The following is a 24,970-nucleotide window of genomic DNA, read 5'->3' on the forward strand; positions in this document are numbered from 1 at the left end:
ATGACATCAAAATTCGACAAGTAAAAAAAAAAAAAACCCCCCAAAAAAACAACTTCATCCAATCAGGAGGAAATTTATTGAGCATCATCTCGGGATAAATTGATGCAGGAAAAAAAATAATGAAGTCATAGGTCAAATGGTTCGGCCGCCATATTGTTTTAAGGGGAAAAGCCTGAAAAACCACTAAAAACCCATTTTCTCGGAAACGTCTGAACAGATAGAGACCAAACTCTACATGCATGACCGCAAACCCATGACAAACAAAAAGTGTGGGGTCTGTGATGTCGTAGCAACTTCCATACAATGTCGTAGTTGCTGTCCTCGCGTATGGTTTGGGAGCGTTACGTGCTCCTCCCCAAACCCCGGTCACGGTGTACCTCCGAGCCCCGAGAGGAGTCACGGCAGAAAGATGTGTTATTCTGTATGTCAAAGATCAATGGTGAAACCACACCAATTGTTACCAACAAACAAGTATTGTATTAAGATCACACAAGAATAACAGTACAACAACAATAGTAATCAATTGTACAACCAATATATATTTCCTATGATGGTACCATCAGGTTCGTACAATATAACTCACTGTGCTCCAAGTGAGCGAAAAGAAGAACATTCCCCAATGTCTCTATTCCGGCATCAAGCCAAAGTCGATCCGCTCCAGCGATCGTCAGAACTATGTCTAATCGAGACCAGAATCCCGTTCGGATGACAGTCACAGTCCCGCTGCCAAAGGTGCCCTCAAGGCGACTGAGAAATCACACCCTCGGGTATGGACGTTCCACGGCTCCAAATCGGCGAACCGCAGATTTCCCACTCAAAAGCCATGTTACACACGCACACCAGATTAACGTCTGAATGTGGTGAGAATGGTTAAAGCGAAGTGAAAAACCTTGAGCGAAGCGCAAAGTGCGCGAGTCAAAATGGCCGACGGCCCGTTCTCGTGGCGTAACGGCACTACGATGATTCTCCTCGGAATCAACCGCAAAACCTGACACGCAGGTTGATCTGTCACAGCGATAACTCTGTCGCAGGAATCCCTTTCCCAGGAAACCCCAAGTTCACTCATGACCCTCGTTCGCCAATCGTTCGCTCCAGACCTCGAAGCAGCTAGGCTTCTTGTCCAACTCACTCGCTCCGCCTTCTCCCTCCTCTTCCTCTGGTTCCGGTTTCATTTAAAACATTAACTTTTTACCTTTTGAAAATAGTAATCTCTATCTCCCTTAAACGACAACAATAGTACATGGAATCAAAAATGTTTAAAGTGGATGAAAACCACAACAACGGAAGTGACGAATCCATAAAAAAACAACAACAACCTTTAGAGGCCATTTTCCCTGCAAAGCGGGGGTTGGCCTTTTTCGGGGACCGTGGTTGTTGTTGTTTTTTTCGGTCCCCTTTTTGAAGCAATGTTTTACGGCCGGATGCCCTTCCTGCCGCCAACCCTTTTTGTCGCCTTTTACGACAAGCAGGGAATTACCAGTGAACTGGTTCTCAATTTGCCGACCTCGGAAGGATGACAGGCTGAGTCAACCCCCCTGGTGTTAATTCAGCGATCGACCGGGATTCGAACCCAGGATCCTAGGATCCTAAGCCGGCACCCTAGCCGCTAGCCCAACACCACACCAGGGATGAATCCATAACAGGACCTAATTTTTTTAGAAGCATACGACTTTAAAACCTACCTCCTCCCTCATTTTTGATCATATCGAATGGAAGCTTCACAATTACACTACCGATCAAAAGTTTTATAATGCCTCAATTTTTTCAGTTTTTATTGAAATTTAAGCAATTCAAGTGCAGTGAATAACCTGAAATGGTACAAAGGTAATTAGTAAACTGCTCGAAGTTAAAAAAAAGTTTAGGTTAGCAAAAACGGGAAAATAATGTAAATTGCATAGTTATATTGTAAAAAAGGCCTTCTTCAGGGAACAAGTAATGGGTTAACAATTTACAGCTGTTCTGCAGCAATGTAAGTAAATTAAGCCTTGAAAGTTGATGCAAACAATTCCTACAGGTGTCCCAACCTCTGCTGATTACTTGATTACAAACCCCCTGTCTGTATAAAAGCAGTATTGGAACAGACTGTTATTACACCCGCTGAAGCATTATTTTGACAATATTACACTGCAGGAAGTAGTATATTGCTATCATAATGATGAGAAAAAGGCAATTAAAAAAGGAAGACAGACAGACCATTATAACCCTTAAAAGTGTAGGTCTTTCCTTTAGAGAAATTGCAAAGAAAGCCAAGGTGTCAGTGAGTACAGTTTCCTACACCATCAAAAGGCACTTGGAAACTGGAAGAAACTGACAGGAAGAGGTCTGGCAGACCCAAAGCCACAACAGAATCAGAAGACAAGTTTCTGAGAGTCGACAGCTTGTGTGATAGGCGGCTCACAGGACAACAGCTTCAAACACAGCTTAACACTGGTCGGAGTAAGCAAGTCTCAGTTTTAACTGAAGAGAAGACTTCGAGCTGCAGGTTTGACAGGTCGAGTGGCAGTAAGAAAGCCATTGCTAAGATGGCAAAATAAGAAAAAGAGGCTTGCCCGGGCCATGAAGCACCGCCAGTGGACTAATGAAGGCTGGAAGAAGGTCTTATGGACCGATGAATCAAAATTTGAAATATTTGGTTCATCACGCAGTGTTTTTGTACGCCGTTGTAAAGGCGAAAGGATGGTTCCTCAGTGTGTGACACCAACTGTCAAACATGGAGGAGGAAGCGTGATGGTCTGGGGCTCTTTTGCTGGATCCAGACTCCACGACTTGCACCCTGAAACAAAAGGGCTACCACAGCATTTTGCAGCGCCATGCAATACCCTCTGGTATATGCCTCGTTGGTCATGGGTTCATCCTACAGCAAGATAATGACCCTAAACACACCTCCAGGGTACGTCAAAACTACCTTTGACGAAAAGAACAAGACGGTAGGCTTCAAATCATGGAATGGCCAGCACAGTCTCCAGACTTAAACCCCATCGAGCTGGTTTGGGATTAACTGGACAGAAGGGTGAAAGCAAAGCAACCTTCAAGTGCAACACATTTGTGGGAACTTCTGCAACAGTGTTGGGAAGAACTTCCCGAACAATATTTGATTTCCATTGTAGAAAGAATGCCACGTGTGTGTTCGGCGGTTATATCTGCAAAAGGTGGCTACTTTGCTGTCATAATATTTAAATTAAATTTTGTTAAACAAAATGATTCTATGATTTCTTTTTTATCTCCAATTGTTTATTTGTTCTATGCTTAATTTCAGAGTACATCGAGACATTAGACTGTGTAAATTTCAATAAAAACAGGAAAAATTGAAGTGTTCTAAAACTTTTGACCGGTAGTGTATGTTCCACATGTTTGCATGCCAAAACGCCCTTTTGGAACTTGTGATAGCTCGCATGGATTGGCAGCGATAAATAAATTGAACAAAAATATTCAAAAAATTATATCTCTTGAACCGCTTCATTGATCAACATGAAACTTTATATATGAAAGTGCGGTTGCATCAAAGCGGGTTTGTATCAAAGCGGGTTTGTATCAAAGCGGGTTTGTATCAAAGCGGGTTTGTATCAAAGCGGGTTTGTATCAAAGCGGGTTTGTATCAAAGCGGGTTTGTATCAAAGCGGGTTTGTATGAAAGCGGGTTTGTATGAAAGCGGGTTTGTATGAAAGCGGGTTTGTATGAAAGCGGGTTTGTATGAAAGCGGGTTTGTATGAAAGCGGGTTTGGATGAAAGCGGGGTTGGATGAAAGCGGGGTTGGATGAAAGCGGGGTTGGATGAAAGCGGGGTTGGATGAAAGCGGGGTTGGATGAAAGCGGGGTTGGATGAAAGCGGCGTTGTATGAAAGCGGGGTTGTATCAAAGCGGGGTTGTATCAAAGCGGGGTTGTATCAAAGCGGGGTTGTATGAAAGCGGGGTTGTATCAAAGCGGGGTTGTATCAAAGCGGGGTTGTATCAAAGCGGGGTTGTATCAAAGCGGGGTTGTATCAAAGCGGGGTTGTTTCAAAACCGGGTTGTATCAAAGCGGGGTTGTATCAAAGCGGGGTTGTATCAAAGCGGGGTTGTATCAAAGCGGGGTTGTATCAAAGCGGGGTTGTATCAAAGCGGGGTTGTATCAAAGCGGGGTTGTATCAAAGCGGGGTTGTATCAAAGCGGGGTTGTATCAAAGCGGGGTTGTATCAAAGCGGGGTTGTATCAAAGCGGGGTTGTATCAAAGCGGGGTTGTATCAAAGCGGGGTTGTATCAAAGCGGGGTTGTATCAAAGCGGGGTTGTATCAAAGCGGGGTTGTATCAAAGCGTGGTTGTATCAAAGCTGGGTTGTATCAAAGCGGGGTTGTATCAAAGCGGGGTTGTATCAAAGCGGGGTTGTATCAAAGCGGGGTTGTATCAAAGCGGGGTTGTATCAAAGCGGGGTTGTATCAAAGCGGGGTTGTATCAAAGCGGGGTTGTATCAAAGCGGGGTTGCATCAAAGCGTGGTTGCATCAAAGCGTGGTTGCATCAAAGCGTGGTTGCATCAAAGCGGGTTTGCATCAAAGCGGGTTTGCATCAAAGCGGGTTTGCATCAAAGCGGGTTTGCATCAAAGCGGGTTTGCATCAAAGCGGGGTTGTATGAAAGCGGGGTTGTATGAAAGCGGGGTTGTATGAAAGCGGGGTTGTATGAAAGCGGGGTTGTATGAAAGCGGGGTTGTATGAAAGCGGGGTTGTATGAAAGCGGGGTTGTATGAAAGCGGGGTTGTATGAAAGCAGGGTTGTATGAAAGCAGGGTGTATGAAAGCAGGGTTGTATGAAAGCGGGGTTGTATCAAAGCGGGGTTGTATCAAAGCGGTGTTGTATCAAAGCGGTGTTGTATCAAAGCGGTGTTGTATCAAAGCGGTGTTGTATCAAAGCGGTGTTGTATCAAAGCGGGGTTGTTTCAAAGCGGGGTTGTTTCAAAACGGGGTTGTTTCAAAACGGGGTTGTATCAAAACGGGGTTGTATCAGAGCGGGGTTGTATCAAAGCGGGGTTGTATCAAAGCGGGGTTGTATCAAAGCGGGGTTGTATCAAAGCGGGGTTGTATCAAAGCGGGGTTGTATCAAAGCGGGGTTGTATCAAAGCGTGGTTGTATCAAAGCGGGGTTGTATCAAAGCGTGGTTGTATAAAAGCGTGGTTGTATCAAAGCGTGGTTGTATCAAAGCGTGGTTGTATCAAAGCGAAGTTGTATCAAAGCGTGGTTGTATCAAATCAGGGTTGTATTAAAAGTGGGGTTGTATCAAAGCGGGGTTGTATTAAAAGTGGGGTTGTATGAAAAGCAGGGTTGTATGAAAGCGGGAAGGCGGAGGAAACCGGTCATCACTGCCAGCAGTTATAAAGTGGCAGTTCTAGTTCATTTTAAATTCAGGCCGCAACAACAAAATGTGAAAAAGTCAAGGGGTGTGAATACTTTACTTTCTCAAGGCACTGTATATACTGTACATGAACACAAGCAGAATTGAGGGTTATGATGGAGCCAAAATGATTGATGGAAGGCAGAACAGTGAGGAATAGACAGATGGTGAGAATCCACAAGAGAATAAGAAAAGCCTGTACACGTGTATTGGCAGGTAGCTAACGTATTGTTGTGGTTTTTAGAACGCTCCACTTTCTAAATATCTGTAATATTCCCTTATAAATAATCACCTGTAAATATTCCCATTTTTGGTATAAAGGTCAAAGGTCGCACCCTAGTTAGGCCATGTATAACACGTAGGACACCATAGGTTCTTCTTTAGTTATTTCATTAGTCTATATTTCAGTTAAGGATCTGTTCCCAATCGTTTGACTCTGCGTTGTATTAATCAAATAACCTTGGCCCCTTCAATTATCCCCAATCTCTCTCTCTCTCCAAAGTGTCAGTAGCCGTATTGCCGTCGTCGCTGCCTTTTGGTTTGTTCCTGCCCCCCGCCATTACGCACGCGGTCAAGTTGGAGAAGAAGGGAGGAGCGGCCAGGAACATAGGCGTGGCCCCATCAACGCGTCACGAGGGGAGGTAACAATGAACCCTCGTGACCAATCCGGGCCGAGGCGTGTTCACCGGTAGGCGGAGCAAAGCGGACGCGGCCTGATAGGCGAGGCTTGTGATAAAAGCGCAAGCGCAAAGCCCTTTCACGCAGATGCGGGGGAGATCGGCAGATGCGGGGGAGAGAGCAGATGATCAAGAAAGGAGAGAAGATCGGCAAACTTGAGCGAACAGCGCAGAGGCGGTGAATATAAGAACATTGCGCGGAGGATCGTTTGGGACGATTGTTTTCGATACGAACTGCCGTGGTTTTGAGAGCGTTCGGCACGCTATACGTACGCGCATTCCAGCCCCTCACATTTGTAAGGTCCGGTCGCGCGCCAACGACGCCAGCTGCCTGCCATTCTTCGCGGCGGACCCGGAGCCTGGAACCATCTGCTTGGACCCTACTCTTCCTTCCCACCACCACCACCACCCCATTCGTGTAAGTGTGTTTGTATTGTCATGGGCGTGTTATATAAGAGGTTGCCCTATGTCCTTTTATTTCCTTCTCCTTGTATATTCCCTTCTTTCGTTTCCTCTTGTAGTATAGTAAATAAATCATATTTGTTCTTCCTTCACCCTTCTTATTCTTTGGCTACCTCTCGTCCGATCGTCTTTGTCTTTTCCCCATTGAATATCGGTGGCACGATATAGGAACCGCTCAGAATCGGGTTAGTCTTTTTGCTAACGGCTCGAGCTGCGGATTGCTAAACCGCTCGGCAAAATTCCATCTTGTCCGTGGCTCGGGCAGAAGTAGCGCCCTGCTTTGCGGCGAGGTTGGCGAAGGTATCTGGGACTCCATTGACCAGTCACCCTGGTCAACCTCAACCCTGCAAAGGAGCGCGATATCTTCGAGGACTCGGACGGCCAGTGTAATAGACGAGGGGATTAAACCCCCCTCGGTAAGGGGAGAGCCGTAATCTGAGATCCGCAACAGTATAAACAGACATTAACCTTCCCGGAGCCTTACCTTTGCCCATGGACATTATTAGTTTGTTTGTCTGTCATGGTCAGATGCCCCCCACTGTTATTATAAACTTCCGTGCTTACAAGTAACAGGAAATCAGGAAGATGCTTGTTACATACTGCCATTCGAAATATACAAACACATTTGTGAATAAATAAAAATTACAAAGATCCTCACAATCACTGCCGAAGTTACTGAACCACACAGCAGGAAATTGATGAAATGACGAACAAACGTTTGGTGTAGAAAATAAAAAACAAACAAAATAAAAAAAACATAAAAGAAAACATGGGGATCAGTTAAAGGTTGGGTTTTGGCAGCTTGTAGATGCCAGCAGTGCAGATTAGCTGGTTATCTTTAACCTTGCGATTCAAGAACGATCGCAGTTCATTCAGACTGCACTCTGCCCCGGTCCCGCCATTCGTCGGGCCCATCATAGCAAACATGCGCAGCATCGAGTGTATTCGCTCGAGCGACAGGCTCTCCAAGTTTGTGAGCATGCCCTGAATGTAGGTCCAGAAAACCTGCGCGATACAAAAACAGAATCAGCAGCATTCAAAAGCTTTTGTGAAACGTTTCACCTTAATTCAATCAAATGGAATATGCGCACACGCACACACACTTAATCCAACAATTCAAGAAATACTGGAACTCTCTTCCTCACTCTCCTTGTACTGCCCTCTCTCCACCCCACCCCCAGGAGTACCTCTGGCTACGGCTTCCTCTCCGCTCCCACCTTTTGTTCATATGTGTTCTGTACCGTCCTCAAAACAGTGATGACTCCATTTACATTTCGCTGTCTGAAAACATGGACCAACTTCTATCAACTCATCCCAACTCTCTCTTCCTCATATGTGGCGACTTCAACTGTCATCATGCCAGTTGGCTGGGTGTGGGTTCCTCTCTCACCAGCCATGGCACCTCAGCAAAGGACTTCTGCGACTCATTGGGACTGACACAATCTGTCAATTTCCCGACCCGGATCTCAGTCAATGGAGTATCTTCTCATCTAGACTGGGTTATGACAAACTTCCCTGCAAATGCATGCTTCTCTTCTTCTGCTCCAGTCGGTTCTTCTGATCATGTGCTGGTTAAAGTGGACATCTCTCTGGTCATTCTTGAGAGCCTCCTCAGCACCGACGAGTCTGGCATTTCAATCAGGCTGACTGGCACGGTATGCAAGCAGCCATCAATCATCTGGACTGGTCTCCCATATCTACTCCCTCTGACATCAATTCTTCCTGGGAATTCTTCCAAAGCAAACTGCTCTCTCTCATGCACAGATTTATCCCATCTCGTCTTCAGTTGTCTTACCCTTCGTCCCATCCATGGTACACTGAATCTTGTGGTGAGGCAGTTACCCTGAAACAACTTGCTTTTGCCTCTTGGAAGGCAAATCCAACTGAAGGCAATCTCAGTTCTTTCCACCAAATTCGGAACAAGTGTGTGTCTACCCTCAGGAGTGCCAGGAAGCACTATCTCTCCACACTCAAGAATGAACTCTCAAACCTGTCTCCTTCTTCCAAATCCTGGTGGCATCTGGTCAAATCCGTTTCTGGTGTTTGTTCCCCTCCACCCAGTCCCTGACCTCAAATGGCACCACACGTGACAAAGCCGAATGCCTCAACTCTGTGTTTGCCTCAAAATCTTGTGTCCCAAACCCATCTCTCTCTGTTCCCACCTTACCCAGTAGAACCAAACTGCTCCTGGACTCTGTGTCCTTCTCTCCTGACAAGGTGGAGAAGTTTTTGTCAAACCTCGACTCTGATTCTGCAACTGGACAAGACGGCATCAGCCCACGGGTCCGAAAATCCTGCTCGGCCGCTCTAACTCACCCTCTCTCTGTTCTTTTCACAATCTCTTTTTTTCTCAAGGTCATCTGCCAGAATCTTGGAAATCAGCAAACATTATAGCTTTACACAAAAAATGTGCAAAAACAGATCCTTGCAACTACAGACCAATCAGCCTGCTTCCAATTATAAGCAAAGTCATGGAATCCATCATTGCTTCGGATATCAAATCCTTCCTCTTCTCCAATGGCTTGATCTCCGATCATCAATTTGGGTTCAGGACCAGGTCATTCTACTCTGGACATGTTGCTTCTGCTGTCTTAACAATGGATGGAGGTCCTCAATGCCAAACAGGAAATCAGAGCTGTCTCCCTTGACATATCATGTGCCTTCGATACGGTCTGGCACCCAGCTCTGCTCACCAAACTCTCCTCCTATGGTATCCATGGAAATCTCCACACATGGCTTGCGGACTTCCTCTCTGGTCTTAGTCAACGTGTGGCCCTGAAAGGATTTCTCTCATCTCCCCTTCCTGTTCTGGCTGGAGTTGCCCAAGGTAGTGTTCTGGGCCCTGTGCTTTTTCTGGTCTTCATCAAAGATCTCTCCGACTCTCTGGAAATCCTCTCTATCTCTTTGCTGATGACTCCACTCTCTACCGCTCCATTCCTCATCCCTCAGATCAGCAGTCTGCAGCCTCCTCACTCTCTGCAGACCTGGACAAAATCACAGACTGGTCAAACAAGTGGAACATGTCTTTCAATCCTGACAAATCTCACACTCTTCCGATGTCTCTCCAAAAAGACCGACTGGAAAACCCTCCCATCTACTTTCTCAACAATCCTCTCCAAGACGTTCTGCGCTCAAGCTTTAATGTCTCACTATCTGCCATGATCTTTCTTGGGAAAACCACATTTCCAAGCTGGCCTCCAAAGCCAGTCACCGACTGGGCATCCTCCGTCGTGCGAAGTCCTTCCTTGGCACACCTGAGCTCCTCACCACATACAAGGCTTTCATCCGCAGCTCAATGGAATACTGTTCCCACCTCTGGGCCGGTGCTCCTGCCTCACACCTAGCTCGGCTTCACGCTGTTGAAACCAAAGCTTTCAGAATCATTGGAATCTCCTGCGATGAAGCTAACTCCGACGGCCTTTCACTCACTCACCACAGGCAGGTTGGTGGTCTTTCTGTCTTGTACAGACTCCTCTCCGGCCTTGCTCCGCCAGCTCTCTCTGTGCTCTGTCCCCCAAATGTTCCTACAGGTCGCACAAGATCTGCCACCAACCCTCTTATGGTTAAACTGCCAAAATCTAGGCTCTCTGCTCACCTTCACTTTTTCATTCCCCTTTTCTCCCACCTCTGGAACAAACTCCCCCACACTCCATTGAAGCCCACTCCTCCCTCCAGGTCTTTAAAACAGCTGTTCACCACCATCTTTTATCTTCCCCCATCCAAAACCGTGATCTTTTCTACCCCCGCTAATTCACCCCAGATACACTTTTTTGAAATTCCAACTTCTTTCCTGGAAGTCCTTGGAGTGTCCATATGTTTTATACCTCTCCCACCTCCCCCCAAGCCCTCTCCCTCCCACAGTTCTCTCGATGTCCCTGCTCTCACATGTTGTGTTTGTGTCCTTCCCCCTCTCTCCCCATCTTGTCTACCGCTCCCCTTATTTTGTGCTTTATGTGTCGGTTTGACTTTTTGTGTGATTAATGTTCGCTCTTTCACGAGCCTCGATCTTGTATACAAAAAAATAAATAAAAAGATGACAAGAAGTGCCACCCATAGTAAGAAGCCTATGTGCATCACCTGCATCTCCTCTTGCCTCTGGTCGGCTTGTGAAGCTGTGGCTGAGTCACCCTCATCATCACTGTCAAGAAGAAGAGGTTCCTTCACAGGATTCCACAAACCCGTGCCGTTTGTATCCAAGACTCCCGCCGCCTCAGTCAGTTCAGTGTCCAGCAGCACAGAGTAGACATCAGAAGGCCCCTCCTGAAGCACCCCTTGCTGCTGCCAGAATGCGAGCCGTCGACGTAGGATAGCCGGAGCGGTTGCCAACTCCTCGCTCAGTTCCGAGAGATGCCAAACACCTGTCCATATGAAGCAAGTAACCGATTCATGGCAATCATATAGGAACACGGTGTTGGTTTTTGACCAATATGGTATTTTACCACAAGCCAGATGCAAGAAAAGTGAAGGGAGCAGAACCAATAATGGTGTATGTTGATCTTATAGGACAGAACAAGACAGTGAGAAAGTAAATAAATAGATGACTCACTCTTGTTCTGGAAATGTATGATGAGAGCGGCATGTATCGGAGACACCGATAGAGAGAGCGTTCGCTCCTTCAGCTCAACATCCAGAATCACTAGGCCCAAATGTGGCTTCCAATTGAGAGAACGGGCTGCCTGCAACAAAACCAAATGAGGTGAGCGGTCATTTAATCATCAAGTATGTAAAGTGTGGATCAATCACATATCCAACAAAGGAAACATTCTCCCGTTCATGCATGTCACCATACACATTGAATCAAATACCTACGTCCAAGCACTTCCATTTACCTTAAGCTTCTCATACTCTTGAGTGTAAGCCTCCATCGCCGTCTTCACTTCCGCAGGAAGTTCCAATTTACCCTCCTTCAGTGAGGGCCAGAACTCTCCAGAGAGAATCATGGCATTGAGAACCAGCTGGGTTTCACCGGTACCCTCAGAGCCCCCATCCTCGGATGTTTGCTTTACCTGAGCTTCATGGATGTTGCTGTTTATGCGACGAGAATCTGCCACGTCCTAAAAAAACAAACAAAATAAAATCGTAGCTTCGAGAACACGCTAAACATGAATGTAGTAATGCAAAAAAAAAAAAAATTTCATCCCAAAACTACAACTACCACTACTACTTCCATTGAGGAAGGTTTTTGTTCCAAATCTTTCACGAAGCAACAACCTTGGCTTGCCACCCTCTGACGTTTGACAAACTGACGTTTGACAGAAGGTGATTTGGATAGGAGTTTGGAATTTGTTCATGGTGCCGGCGACAACTCACCAACTCTTGGTGAAAGATACGGTGGGATCTTTTATGTCCACCGACCAATGCTGGCAGACGGGACACCCTTTTTAACATGCATGAAAGGGATGGCATGTACAACCATTCCTCGAACCATGCAAAATACCAGGTGCGTCAGGATTTGGCTCGGAGGTTGGAAAGTCACCCAAGCTGATAGCTGGGTCAGGATTTGAACCACAAGTACCGAACAACCTTTTACAAGCTTTAAAAAGCCAGACAACTCAGATGAGTGTGCGTACATCTAGGTCATCCCGACAATGCTACAACAAACAACAACAGGCATTTTAAGGCCATTTTTCCTGCTGGAGCAGGGGTTACCCATGACAATCTTTTCCATTTTGCCCTATTTTCTGCATCTCCCCTTGTTAACCACCTTGCCCGCATTTCTTCTTCCACCACTTCAGAACTCAGTTCCCGATAATGCTACGCTACGTAAAAATTTAATTAGATCCCAATTAAAAACATTGGGGCAATACCCCTGGCGCTCACCTGGTAGAATAAACAGTATACGACACTGACTAAAAGTATTTCAAACCAATTTCAATGGTTGCTAGAAGACAGCGCCGCATGTGGAATCATACAAACATAATCACAAGACTTTAAACAAACAAAGAAGAAAATACCTATTTTGGGGAACAACCCCCCCCCCCCCCCTAGTATACCCCTAGAGGGGTAGATTTTTTTTATGCCGTGAACAAACTTTGGTACATAACGGGTGGTGAAGGTTGTGGTCAAGTTTCATCGAAATAGTGTGTGTAGTTTCTGAACCTAAAACCACTTTGACCCCCCGTAAATCCCCTAGACCCAGATTTTTTTTTAATGCCGTGAACAAACTTGGTCGCAACACAACAAATATAATTTGTGCCAAATTTTGTCACAATCCATTCAGCGGTTTCAGAGAAGTCGCAAGTGTTTACGGACCGACTGACGGACAACGCGCCATCGCATAAGCTCCCCGGATCTTCGTTCCAGGTGAGCTAAAAAACGAGTCAAAATGCACTTCAGGAGAACATGGCCACAGACTCTCCACCACATACTCATTCTGCCGAGCAGTTCAGCCTGGCAGAGGCACGTACCTCTGCCAGGCTGACCAGTTTATGTTTTGTATCCCACTGGTAGACCACATCTGCATCCGGACCTGAACCAAAATATAATCAGCTGGTTCTTCTTACCTAACCAAGTCATCCTTCAAGTTTTATCATGGCCTGTCCACAGCTTTTTGAAACAACATGCAACATCCAACCTGTCCACCAAATTTTTTCTGAATCCGTCCACAATGCTTTGAGATATCATTCGTGCTCACAGACAAGCACACAGACAACGGTGAAAACATAACCTCTGTCTACCTTCAGTGGCGGAGCTAATAACTTAAGTAAATGAATTATCAGGATATAAATTTGCACCCAAAATGGTGTGCGTAAGCCCATTAGGTAACGTACATATCGATGATCAAAACAGGGGCCCAATAGGTTTGCACATAAAGGATGTACATGTTTGGCTTACTGGACCGCTCTCCCAACATGATTAAACAGAGTAAATAAAGAGGTACATACCTACAGATAGGACTGTGCCGTGTGCAGAGTAAACGTCTCACCTTCAGCATCACCTCACAGCGATGCATGACCGCTTCACCAAAACGCAGCTTCAGAAGTTCCAGGTTTCTCACTTCTCTGTACAGGACAAACGTACTGTTTACCATTTTCAAAAACTAAAACAACATTTTACAGACAACAAAAGAGAAAACAATAAAAATATGAAAACAGGTATTAAACATTATTTAAAATGATTATTTAAAAGACCACATTTTAAAGTGCAAAGAAAAATGGACCACAAGAGGAAGGAAAGACCTTTAATAAAAAAACCGAATAACATCACTTGGTTAAGATATACAACGATTCTGAAAACATCCTGGACTAGAACGGCACTCGGTGGAGAGCATTCCTCCACCAGGTTTATGTTTTGTATCCCACCGATAGGCTGGATGTGCATCTAGACCTGAACCAAAATCGAATCCGCTTGTTCTCGTCATCCACGCAACTCATCCACCAAGTTTCGTCATAACTCGTCCATAACATTTTGAGATATCGTGCTACATATCGTTGTTGGCCCTATATCTCATCGGCGACAAATTATGGACCTTTCCCATTGCACAGAACGGTACGGTAATCCCTGTGTTGTTTTTCCATCGCACAACTGAACCATGAAAGTAGGCTGAGTTATCTGAAGTGACGAAACGCCCAAAAATGTCTGCAGTATTGCTAGCTCCACCCATAGGTCAGGGTTTGGCTCGATTGGTACCTATCCATAGCAGGGACCAAATTTAGCACGGGTACAGTTCGCTTGGTAATGGAAAAACAAAAAAATGGATTTTGATTACAGTACGGTACGGTACCGTGGTGGAAAAGTGCCATTACTTAAGGAATTCTCGTATCCGGATCTTCATCAAAACCGAATCAATTCGTCCTTGTTACTCACCCAACATGTCCACCAAATGCCGTCCGAATCCGTGCATAACTTTTTGAGCTATGGCTCACAAACAGACGAACAGAGACACAGACAGACAGTGATGAAAACATAACCTCTCTGTCCACCTTTTGTGGCCTAGCTATTGCCAATTACTTCAACGTTTTTATTTTTCGAAAATTTTACTTTATGCTCACAATCGAGGGAAATGCTAATACGGGTTGTGGGGGAAAGAAAAACCTAAACCTTATCCTTTGCAGTCAAACAATGGGGTTGTTATGTTAAGTTGATTGTTGTCCCCCATCGCACCGCAGAGCAAAAGGGGGACTATGGTTTTCCCCTCCGTCCGTGTGTGCGACCGTCCGTCCGTCCGTGCATGCGTGCATGCATAAGCGAAGGGCCGAATTCTAATTTGGTGTGTGGGTGCAACCCACGTCAAAATCCACGATGGCAGCCGCCATGTATGTCTGACGCCATGTATGTCTGAACCTTGTGAGCGGAATATCTTGAAAAATAAGCGAAGTACCAACTTCTAATCTGGTGTGTGGGTGTATCTAGGCATAAGGAAGAACACTATTGAAAATTGGGTCACCACGTCAAAATCCAAGATAGCCGCTACCATATATATGTCTGAACCTTGTGAGCGAAATATCTTGAAAAATAAACGATCTACTAACTTCTAATCTGGTGTGTGGGTGTATCTACGCATAAGGGAGAACGCCATTGAAAATTTGGTCACCACGTCAACATCCAAGATGGCCGCCTTACGTCTTCCACTTTGTCAACTCGCATCACTTCACCGACAGGGGACCTAGGCGTAACGCTTGTTGCTGTTGCTTTTGCAACATTGCGTTCTTTTTATGAAAGCTATTCCATGAGAGTGAACATTGGAGTTTTCCACAAAGACTTTTTGACAACAAGAAATAATCTACATTCTACACCTATAAAAGGCAAAAAAAAAAATCTATCTATAGCTCCATATAACTCTCTCTCTACACGACGACCAAAAGTATGCAGACACCCCTTCTAATTAGTGGATTCGGCTATTTCAGCCACACCCATTGCTGGCAGGTATATATAATGAATCACATAGCCATGCAATCTCCATGGACAACCATTGGCAGGAGAATGGGCCATACTGAAGAGCTCAGTTACTTTCATCGTGGCACCGTCATAGGATGCCACCTCTCCAACAAGTCAGTTCGTCAAATTTCTGCCCTGCTAGAGCTGCCCCGGTCAACGGTAAGTGCTGTTATTGTGAAGTGGAAATGTCTAGGAGCAACAGCAGCTCAGCCACAAAGTGGTAGGCCACACAAGCTCACAGAACGGGACCACCGAGTGCTGAAGCGAGTAGCGCGTAAAAATCGTCTGTCCTCAATTGCAACACTCACTACCGAGTTGACAATTTTTTGACGGAAGCCAAACAGTTCAATCTTGGTTTCATCAGACTACGGAATCTTGTTTCTCACAGTCTGAGAGTCCTTTAGGTGCTTTTTTGCAAACTCCAAGCGGGCTTTCATGTGTCTTTCACCGAGGAGAGGCTTCCGTCTGGCCACTCTGCCATAAAGCCCAGATCGGTGGAGTGTTGCAGTGATGGTTGTCCTTCTGGAAGTTTCTCCCATCTCCACACAGGATCTCTGGAGCTCAGCCAGAGTGACCATCGGGTTCTTGTTCACCTCTGTTACCAAGGCCCTTCTCCCCCGATTGCTCAGTTTGGCCGGTTGGCCAACTCTAGGAAGAGTCCTGGTTGTTACAAACTTCTTCCATTTAAGAATTATGGAGGCCATTGTGCTCTTGGGAACCTTCAATGCAGCAGAGATTTTTTTTTGTAGGCTTCCCCAGATCTGTGCCTTGACACAATCCTGTCTCTGAGCTCTGCAGGCAGTTCCTTCGACCTCATGGCTTGGTTTTTGCTCTGATATGCATTGTCAGCTGTGAGACCTTATATAGACAGGTGTGTGCCTTTCCAAATCATGTCCAATCAATTGAATTTACCACAGGTAGACTCCAATCAAGGTGTAGAAACATCTCAAAGATGATCAAGAGAAATGGGAGGCACCTGAGCTAAATTTAAAGTGTCATAGCAAAGGGTATGAATACTTATGTCAATGTGACATTTCAGTTTTTTCTTTTTAATAAATTTGCAAAACTTTCTAAAATCCTGTTTTCTCTTTGTCATTAGGGGGTATTGGCCTATTGAGTGTAGATTGATGAGGGGAAAAATGAATTTAAACGATTTCAGCATAAGGCTGCAACATAACAAAATGTGAAAAAAGTGAAGGGGTCTGAATACTTTCTGAATGCACTGTACTTGTGAGATACCTGTGCTACGCACGGGTGGGAGGCCAGAAGCAAACAGCCAATGCAAATACGGCGAGTGCTAAAGCCTGAAACCAATAAATTCCACATTCCTGTAGCACCTTCAGTCGCACATCAGACATGGACAGCAAGATAGTGAAGGCCTTCCATGAAAAACGAACCCGTTCGCAAACAAACAGGTACGTTCACGTATAGAAACATCGATCGTGGGTCCGTGGCGAATCGGCATATGGCGATCCGCGAAGTTCACGTTCAGAAAGTAGAAACCATCACGGCATGTTGTCATTCACTTTAACTCGATATCTCTTTTTTCATTCCAAACAACATAACCCCAATCACAAGCCAATGTGTATTTTAATCACAAAATAAACTTTTAACAACATTGTTAATGTTTCCTTCATTGTAAAAACTACCAAGTCAACAGTTAAAAGGATTTTGAGCCGATAGGTGTTGCGGCCTCGGCAAGATCGATGGAGACAGCGATCTGTTGGCTTATACACCACCCAAATAGCTATATGGAATTCTCTCATGCAGAGATTAAACCCACGTCATTTGAACTTTGGCCGAGGTCATTATTTACTTTTAATGATGTTTATATATGAATCAAAGAGAAGGTAATTGGTTTTGAGTCGTCCTTTTCGCATATGTCGTGGGATTGTGAGTTGGAGAGACGGCCGTGATGGCGGGGAGGAGGTTGGCATTCTCTCAAGCAGGGATTCAACCCATGTCCTTGTAAAAGGTCTTTGTCTGAGGTCACCAAGTCCGATCGGTGCATCCGTTTGTGCGGCACCCGGGAAAATAATGTTATGCGGGAGTCCAAACCTGAAAATTCTAGAGGCCAAAGCTGAAATTGGAAAAACAATATGGCCTATTTTACTCCAGGAGATCCCAGGATTACCCACCCAAAATATCGTTGCGATCGGTTCAGCCGTCTTTGCGGTACCTTCGAACAGACGGACGGACATTTGGTGAATTATAGTAAGATGTATATATATCTATATATCTATATATCTATATATCTATATATCTATATATATACATATACAGACTTGGCATTTAATATGGAATTTTTTTTTCTTCTTGACTTGGGTTTACTTTCTGAACTCAGTATATCAATCTGGTGAGTTTTTTTTACCCTTCGGTGATGTCTTTGTTGAAAGAACCATGTCACTGAATGTCTTTCGCAGCAAGAAGTCAATAACAGGATTATATCACAGGTGGCGTGACAAAATGTAAGGACAGGTACATTTGACGATTGGCTTCACAATCGGGTATACAAGGGTTGTTGCGTTCTGTATTAGTGGAAAACAACTGCTGCACGTCTACAAAAGTTATTGCCGCTTCCTCTGGAGATGGTCCGTCAACTTGACAATGCTGTTTGTCATGGAGTGGTGGCTTTACGAAATTCTGGCATGAAACAGCGTGCTATTGCTCGGCAGTATGGCATCACTCAAGGTCAGGTGTCAAAGATCCTGAAACGAAATGCTCAGAGGGGTGTCCCTACTCCAATATCGAGGCCAGGACGTCCACGCAGAACCACAAGGAGAGATGATCGCCAGCTGCACCGGTTAGTCTGCAATGGCCGTACAAAGTCAGCTAATCGGCATAGGGTTGAGTGGCATCAACTGACAAATGCGCCTGTATCCAGAAGGCTAGTCAACCAACGACTGGTTCAAGCAGGCTATCGTGCCAGGTGTCCCCTGAGAAAGCCACGCCTGACCAGACAACACAGCCAGCGCCGATTGCAGTGGGCCAGAGAGCACCGTCAATGGCAGCCAGGACCCTGGAATCACGTGACCTTCAGTGACGAGTCTAGATTTCTGGTCTATCGTCAAGATGGCCGCGTCCGAGTGCGCAGACAAGTGCATGAAGCCCACAACGAAGATTGTATAGTGCCAAGAGTCCAAGCTGGAGGAGTTGGGGTGACCGTTTGGGCTGCTTTACATGCAGGGGGCAAAACTGACCTGGTTGTTCTGAATGGAAACCTGAACCAGTTCAAGTACAGGGTCATTCTGGAAGAAACATTGCTTCCATTTGCTCGTGCAGCCTTTCGAGGAAACTTTGTCTTCCAAGATGACAATGCACGGCATCATCGTGCTCGCATGATCCAACACTTTCTTGCTGAACGTGGTGTAGAGCGAGCATATGGAGTGGCCTGCCATGTCCCCGGATATGAATCCGATAGAGAACTTGTGGGCAGAATTAACGCGTCAAATCGACCACTTGGACCAGCAGCCGACCTCTGTGCGTGAATTGCAGCAGGCTAATGTCACTGCATGGCAAGCGATTCCTGTCCAAACCTTGGCAAATCTCGTGAACAGCATGCCTCAACGTGTACGTGCTCTCCTGAATGCTCGTGGGGGTTACACGAAGTACTGAACTGTAATTTTACTGTCTGTAATCCCAGTCATAATTTAGCTTTTGTTTTTGTTGAAATTTTTTTTGGCTAATGTGCAAAATAAAGAGATACTTCTGGAAAGGAAAACGTACAGAAGTTTAACACAGTACTGTCCGTGAATCGAGTTCGATATCAGTTTACATCACTTTCGAGGATCAATTTATTTGCTTCGAAATGTCAAATGTGGTTTTTCTTTCTTTTAAACGTCACATTAACAAAATCTAGAATAATTTCAACATAATTCCAATGAACTTTTGGTTCTAAGTCATCTTGAAAAGTAAGTTCACCCCCACAAAAAAAATATTCCATATTAAATGCCAAGTCTGTATATATATATATATACATATACATATATATATATTGTTGTGGATATGAGAATGGTGTTTTTTTTTTTTTGTTGTGTAAAATGTTGTAAAAATATCGCCCTCCTTGCTCCAGTTATGTATAAAGGTCAAAGTGCGTCCCGTAATTAGTTCATAAGCACTCACGTTAGCCAATCATAGATTTCCCCCCTTGTTGACAGTTATTTCCTTATTCTGTGTATTAGGCTAAGGATTTGTCTTCCATTAATGTGACACTCCATTGCACTGCATTAAATAAAGTAGATCCCTCCGACATGGCATCTTCAAAGTGCCAGGTTTGCCAGGTTTGCTGCAATTGCCAGCTGCATTTGGGCGGTTTTCTTCATTCGCCATTGCTGCCCTTTGGCTGGGGCTAGCTCGAATCGCCCCACAACCACCATTAGCCACGAGGTAAGGTCGGGGAAGAAGGGCGTGTCTCCACCTCGTCATAGAGGGGAGGAGTGAACCAGCCCTTGCCGACCAACCCAGAACGAGGGGTTGGCTTTAGAGAGCGGAGAGAGAACGTTTGGGGGAGGTTCGCAAAAGGGTCAAGGGTGGGGCTTATATAACCCGAGGAAGACGCCCCCAGAAGAGTCGAGGAGGGAGGAGATCAGAACACAGACAAGCCAAAAGAGAGTCCTGCGAGTTTGTGAGAGAGGGAGAGAGAACCCGTCACGCCAGACCCCCCCACCAGCAGCGTTGGCTCCACCAGGCAGCTCCGACCCGTTACCCCGCGCACACCACAGGATCGGTGGCATCGGTGGCCGTCGAGGTCCAGCCCGACGTCCCGTGCGGGATCAAACTCCAGCCAGCTCCGTGCCTTCCTCCCCCTCCAGCCACCCACCTCCTGTCATTCCTGCCTGCAAATTCCCCATTCGTGTGAGTCCGTCTTTTGTTTGTTCTGTCCAGGGTATAAGTTAAGCCTGTTTAGATAAGCTAGCAATTTTCACTGTGTCTCCTTGATTTCTTCTGTAAATTATTTTATTATCCTTCCTTCTCCTTGGTTACTTTTGGTTGTAAATAGCAAATAAATTATATTCGTATTCCCTACTTCTGTCTTCCTCTTCTTCACATCCGTGTCGCCTTTGTCTTTTCCCTCATTGAATATCTGTGGCATGATTTGGCCAACGTTCAGGAATCGGGTTAGTCGGGGTAACTGTTCGGGTGCGGCGGCCATCCGCTCGGCCAATTAACATCCTAGCCGCATCCGTAACAATATATATATATGTGTGTGTGTGTGTGTGTGTGTGTGTGTGTACGTGTTCCATGCACGGCTACATCTTTTAAGTTACAAACTCCAAACTTGGGGTACAAATACAACTTTGTGTGGGAGTAACATAGGCCACCATACAGCACCGCATCTCACAATCAGGCGAGGGTGTGGGCGTGGGGGCATCAATTCTCTTTGTAAATGTCTTTAATGTTGCGCCATCTGGTGGTGGCGGCAGAGGGTATTACAATTTGCCTTTTTAACTGGGCAACACTGAGGTTAAAGCACTCTGCACGGGTAAATTTCTCCTCCTTCCCTTCTCCCCTACTCCTTTTCCCCCCAAACGGAGGGGCCTGTCAAAGTCCCCCTCCCCCAAAGATATATCTACTATATATCTCTCCCCTCCCCACCACCCCCACTCCCATCATTCCCCTTTCCCCCATCCCATCCCCCCTTCCTATCCTTCCCCTCCTCCAACATTGTCATTTCATTTTTATTTCTGACTCGCTGACGTACCTGGCATTTCCCGGGGAGGAAGGGGAAGGGAGAGAGGAGGAGAGAGAAGAGGGGAGAGGGAACAATGAATGAAACAAATGAAGACGTTGGTATGACATTACCGAGCCATGTTGTAGTTGAAGTGTTGAAGGACACGATCGGCAAGGAGTGTATGATACTCGTTCACAAAAACCTCTTTGCTGCCATAGATACTGACCAGCAAGCTGATGATGTCAAATGAGCGTCGGCCCGAGCAAAGCTTTTCTGTGGAACAAAGGGAAATAAATAAACTAGAGCAATGCGACTGTGCCGCCAATATTCCTCCACATAGTCCCACATCAGGTAGATGTTTTCGTTCCCTGTCCTAAAAATAAACAAGTTTGATTTAAATCCCTTCAGCTGTTTTCAAATATCACATTTTCACCAGCCATGACAGGTTTCACATCAATCGGTGAAGCGGTTTCAGAGAAGGGATTCGGTTTCAGAGAATCGGCTTTCAAGCTAATATGACTGCCATAACCACATGACATATGGCCATAAAAATGTATACTCTGCATATGTATGGGTACACGTTTGTGAAGTTAAGTGTTGATTGGATTAGGTTCGTTTTTCTATGCAAGATGGCTGCCAAACCACATGACCTACGACATCAACATCTTTAAACTATATGCAACAGTGGCGTTAGATGATATTTGTAAAATTTTGCATCGATATGGTAAGCGGTTTCAGAGATATAATTATTTTATATTTTCCTTCAATCCAATATGGCAGGCAAACCATGTGACCTATGATGTCATAAATTTAATATTTCAACACAAATGCGTCATAGATCATGTGCATGCAATTTCAGATTTTTAGGATAAGGAATTCCATTAAAGCATTTTTGGCTGGTATACCACTTCACCTATGATGTCATCATTATCATGCTTTTATTCCCCATTGGGAGTACTTGACAATGTGCCAAGTTTTTCAAAATTTTCCATTGAACGGTTTCCGAGAAATAATTTTTTAATTCCTTGCGTTTAATCCAAGATGGCTGCCATACCACGTGACATATGACATCACAATTATCATAAAAACATTCTGCATTGGTGTCACTCCTACCCTGAAAGTTTCATCTCAATTGGATATGTGGTTGCTGAGAAAAACGAGGTTTAGCTCGTACGGACAACAACAACAACAACAACAACAACAACAACAACAACAGGCATTTTAAGGCCATTTTCCCTGCAAGAGCGGGGGTTAGCCTTGCGGTCCCCATGACAATCTTCTCCAAATTGTCATGGTTCTATTTTTGAGGCAATGTTTTTTATGGCCGGATGCCCTTCCTGACGCCAACCCTTTGAGTCGCCTCTTACGACACGCAGGGATACGGTGTACCTATTCTAAACCGGAGTACACACCGACGGACAACGCAAAAACATAATGCCTCCGACCACCTTCGGGGGCAGTGGCATAAATACAGGTCCATTTCAGACTCAAAGGGATCCAAACTGAGAAACACGAGTTGATTCATCAAGAAAACGTGTGAGGGATTGATGCCAGAAAACGAATACAATTTGTTTATAAATGCAATGGCTGTTAGAATATCGAGATTGTTTATACTATTCATGCAAATAGGGTGGTTGATCAAGCGAAAAGTAAAGCTAGAGGGCTGTGATCGCAGATCGCTGATGTTTCCTGGTTTGACCAACTCCTCATATTAGCCAATTGGTAGCATTTGAAATTCTGCCTCATTATAAAATAAAATAAAAACGTTTTTTGTTTTTCTAAAAACGGACAACCACGGACACCATGGCTAAACATATAAACCTCTGGGAACCAATATAATTTAAAATTAGAAATAATGGAAAAATTAAATACATGAAAAACTAGAACGGGCACTCGGTAGAGCGCATACCTTCGCCGCAGCTACTGTTCTGTACTTGGCATGGGAGTGTAGGGAACAGAACAGTGAACAGTTTTGACCTTTTCGTGACCTTGACCTTTGACCCGATTGCTCCCAAAATCTAATCAAATGTGTCCCGTATAATAACCAATCATCCCACCAAATTTCATGCAATTCGGTTGAATACTTTTTGAGTTATGCGAATAACATACACACACACACACAGACATACAAATAAATACACAGCGATCAAAACATAACCTTCCGCTTTTGCGAAGGTAACAAACATTTTTTTCATTGAAAAATAATTGAAAAATATAAAATTTAAAAAAAATAATTAAAAAACTATAATTAAATGAAAAAATTACGTAATTGATTTTTTTTTAAATCACATAAATTAAAAGAAATTAAATATTTGAAAAAAAGAAATTTGAAAATTGAAATAACAAGTGATGAAAAAAATTAAATAAAGGAAAAAAATGTTCTTCAAAAAGTGTGACACGGACATGAAGACGAAACACTTAATGCCTCGCCTCCGTCTGGGAACCATAACAATAAGACCAGGGATTGGATAACAAGGAACGGAAGACGCGGGGGTGGATACATCTTCGTATTTTGGCCGCAATACACGAGGATGGATGGTGAAAACGTCAATGGGAAGACACGTCTGGCGTCGCATCGATGGAAGACAAACCTGGCATTGCATCAACCGGTTGTGGTTTCCAGCTTTCTGGTTCTTCTGCATCGTCGTCGCTGGCCGAGCTTTGATCGAGTTCAATGGGCTCTCCACGGGCCAGCTCGCCCGCCAGCTCGCTCGGCCCATCGGTGTCTTCAGTCAGGCCAGCAACGATCTTCCGCACTGTATCCTCACGGCACCTCACAACCACGCGAGAGTTCATCAAATTAACTTGTTTTTAGTTTAATCATGCGATGAAGGATGGAGATATTAATATGCGATTCGATCCCTAGAAACAAGCGACTCTACATGCTTAATGTGCCTCAGATGGACTGGGTCATTGTGGTTGGGTCTCTACTAGGACCAGACCACGTACACATTCACAAGAGCTTTCCAGATGTTCCGAACTGTTCAGCAAATGTTGCAGGAGGTTTTTGCAACACTAATTGTGTGCACCACTATACCAGAAAATGCCAACAATTGCAAAATGCAAAAGGTGCCAAACAAATTGCTCAAGGTGAGGAACAGCACTTATTTTGTCTTCACAAAAATAAATTATCAATCCTTGCCACGGTCAACGTAGACCCCCTACCGAAGGTACTTGCGAACGGGTTCACAGACACGATCGAGCAGCACTCCGGATGGATCCAGATGAGTGAGGGCACGAATGGCCGAGATGTACAGAGTGATAATATCATCGGTGTTCACACCTGTCCGCAATACAAAAATGAACAAGTCAGGAGACGACGATGGTTCACGAGCGAGCGATATTCAATGACAAAGGACGGACTATAACCGAAACAGGCCCGGACAGGCCAGGCCTGGAAATGTCAAAACGAAGGTTACTGACCTTGAAATGAGATAGAAAATAATGCACAATCAGTTTTGAGGTTAGTTAGCTGCACAATACTGAAAATTCGGTGAAAAATGAAATGAAAAAAAAAAAAAAAAAAAAAAAAAAGAAAGTTCGAGCTCCGTGGGGCTAGACACATGACATTCGCCTCACCAAATATCGAAACCCCTGTCAGATTCCACCAACTCCCTCGGAGAAGTTGTAGCTTGAACTCGATTACCCCCTAAAAAGACATCTTTTTTGGGCGTGGCTCCGCCCACAATGGGCGCAATACGCCTAATCGAGGCAGGACACAACTAGATCATGATATCAACCTCCCACCGAAGTTTCATCAAGATCGGATGATATCATCGGGTAGTTATGCTGGACACACACACACACACACACACACACACACACACACACACACACACACACACACACACACACACACACACACACACGAATATAGTGGTCACTTGATAACTCGTGAACCAATACCACTGTGCAAGTAGAAAGG

The 24,970-nt window shown here is 44.9% G+C and overlaps 1 protein-coding gene across 3 annotated transcripts in view; it reads right to left on the reverse strand.

Moving 5' to 3' along the window:
* Positions 1 to 5,397: 5,397 nt before the first annotated feature.
* The window catches only part of ANAPC2 (anaphase promoting complex subunit 2), a 36,726-nt gene continuing 17,153 nt past the window's right edge, over positions 5,398 to 24,970 (reverse strand). For all 3 annotated transcript variants that reach the window (XM_068109521.2, XM_068109522.2, XM_068109520.2), the window contains 8 exons: positions 24,211 to 24,328; positions 23,637 to 23,818; positions 21,177 to 21,318; positions 13,423 to 13,498; positions 11,327 to 11,551; positions 11,044 to 11,173; positions 10,575 to 10,855; positions 5,398 to 7,502 (listed from right to left, as the gene is read on the reverse strand). In XM_068109521.2, the coding sequence (XP_067965622.2) occupies positions 7,278 to 7,502; positions 10,575 to 10,855; positions 11,044 to 11,173; positions 11,327 to 11,551; positions 13,423 to 13,498; positions 21,177 to 21,318; positions 23,637 to 23,818; positions 24,211 to 24,328 (1,379 nt within the window). In that variant the 3' untranslated portion in view covers positions 5,398 to 7,277. The remainder of the gene's footprint in view (positions 7,503 to 10,574; positions 10,856 to 11,043; positions 11,174 to 11,326; positions 11,552 to 13,422; positions 13,499 to 21,176; positions 21,319 to 23,636; positions 23,819 to 24,210; positions 24,329 to 24,970) is intronic.

The sequence above is a fragment of the Myxine glutinosa genome, chromosome 3 (assembly GCF_964187855.1).
Source record: "Myxine glutinosa chromosome 3, kmMyxGlut1.1, whole genome shotgun sequence".
Taxonomy (NCBI): domain Eukaryota; kingdom Metazoa; phylum Chordata; class Myxini; order Myxiniformes; family Myxinidae; genus Myxine; species Myxine glutinosa.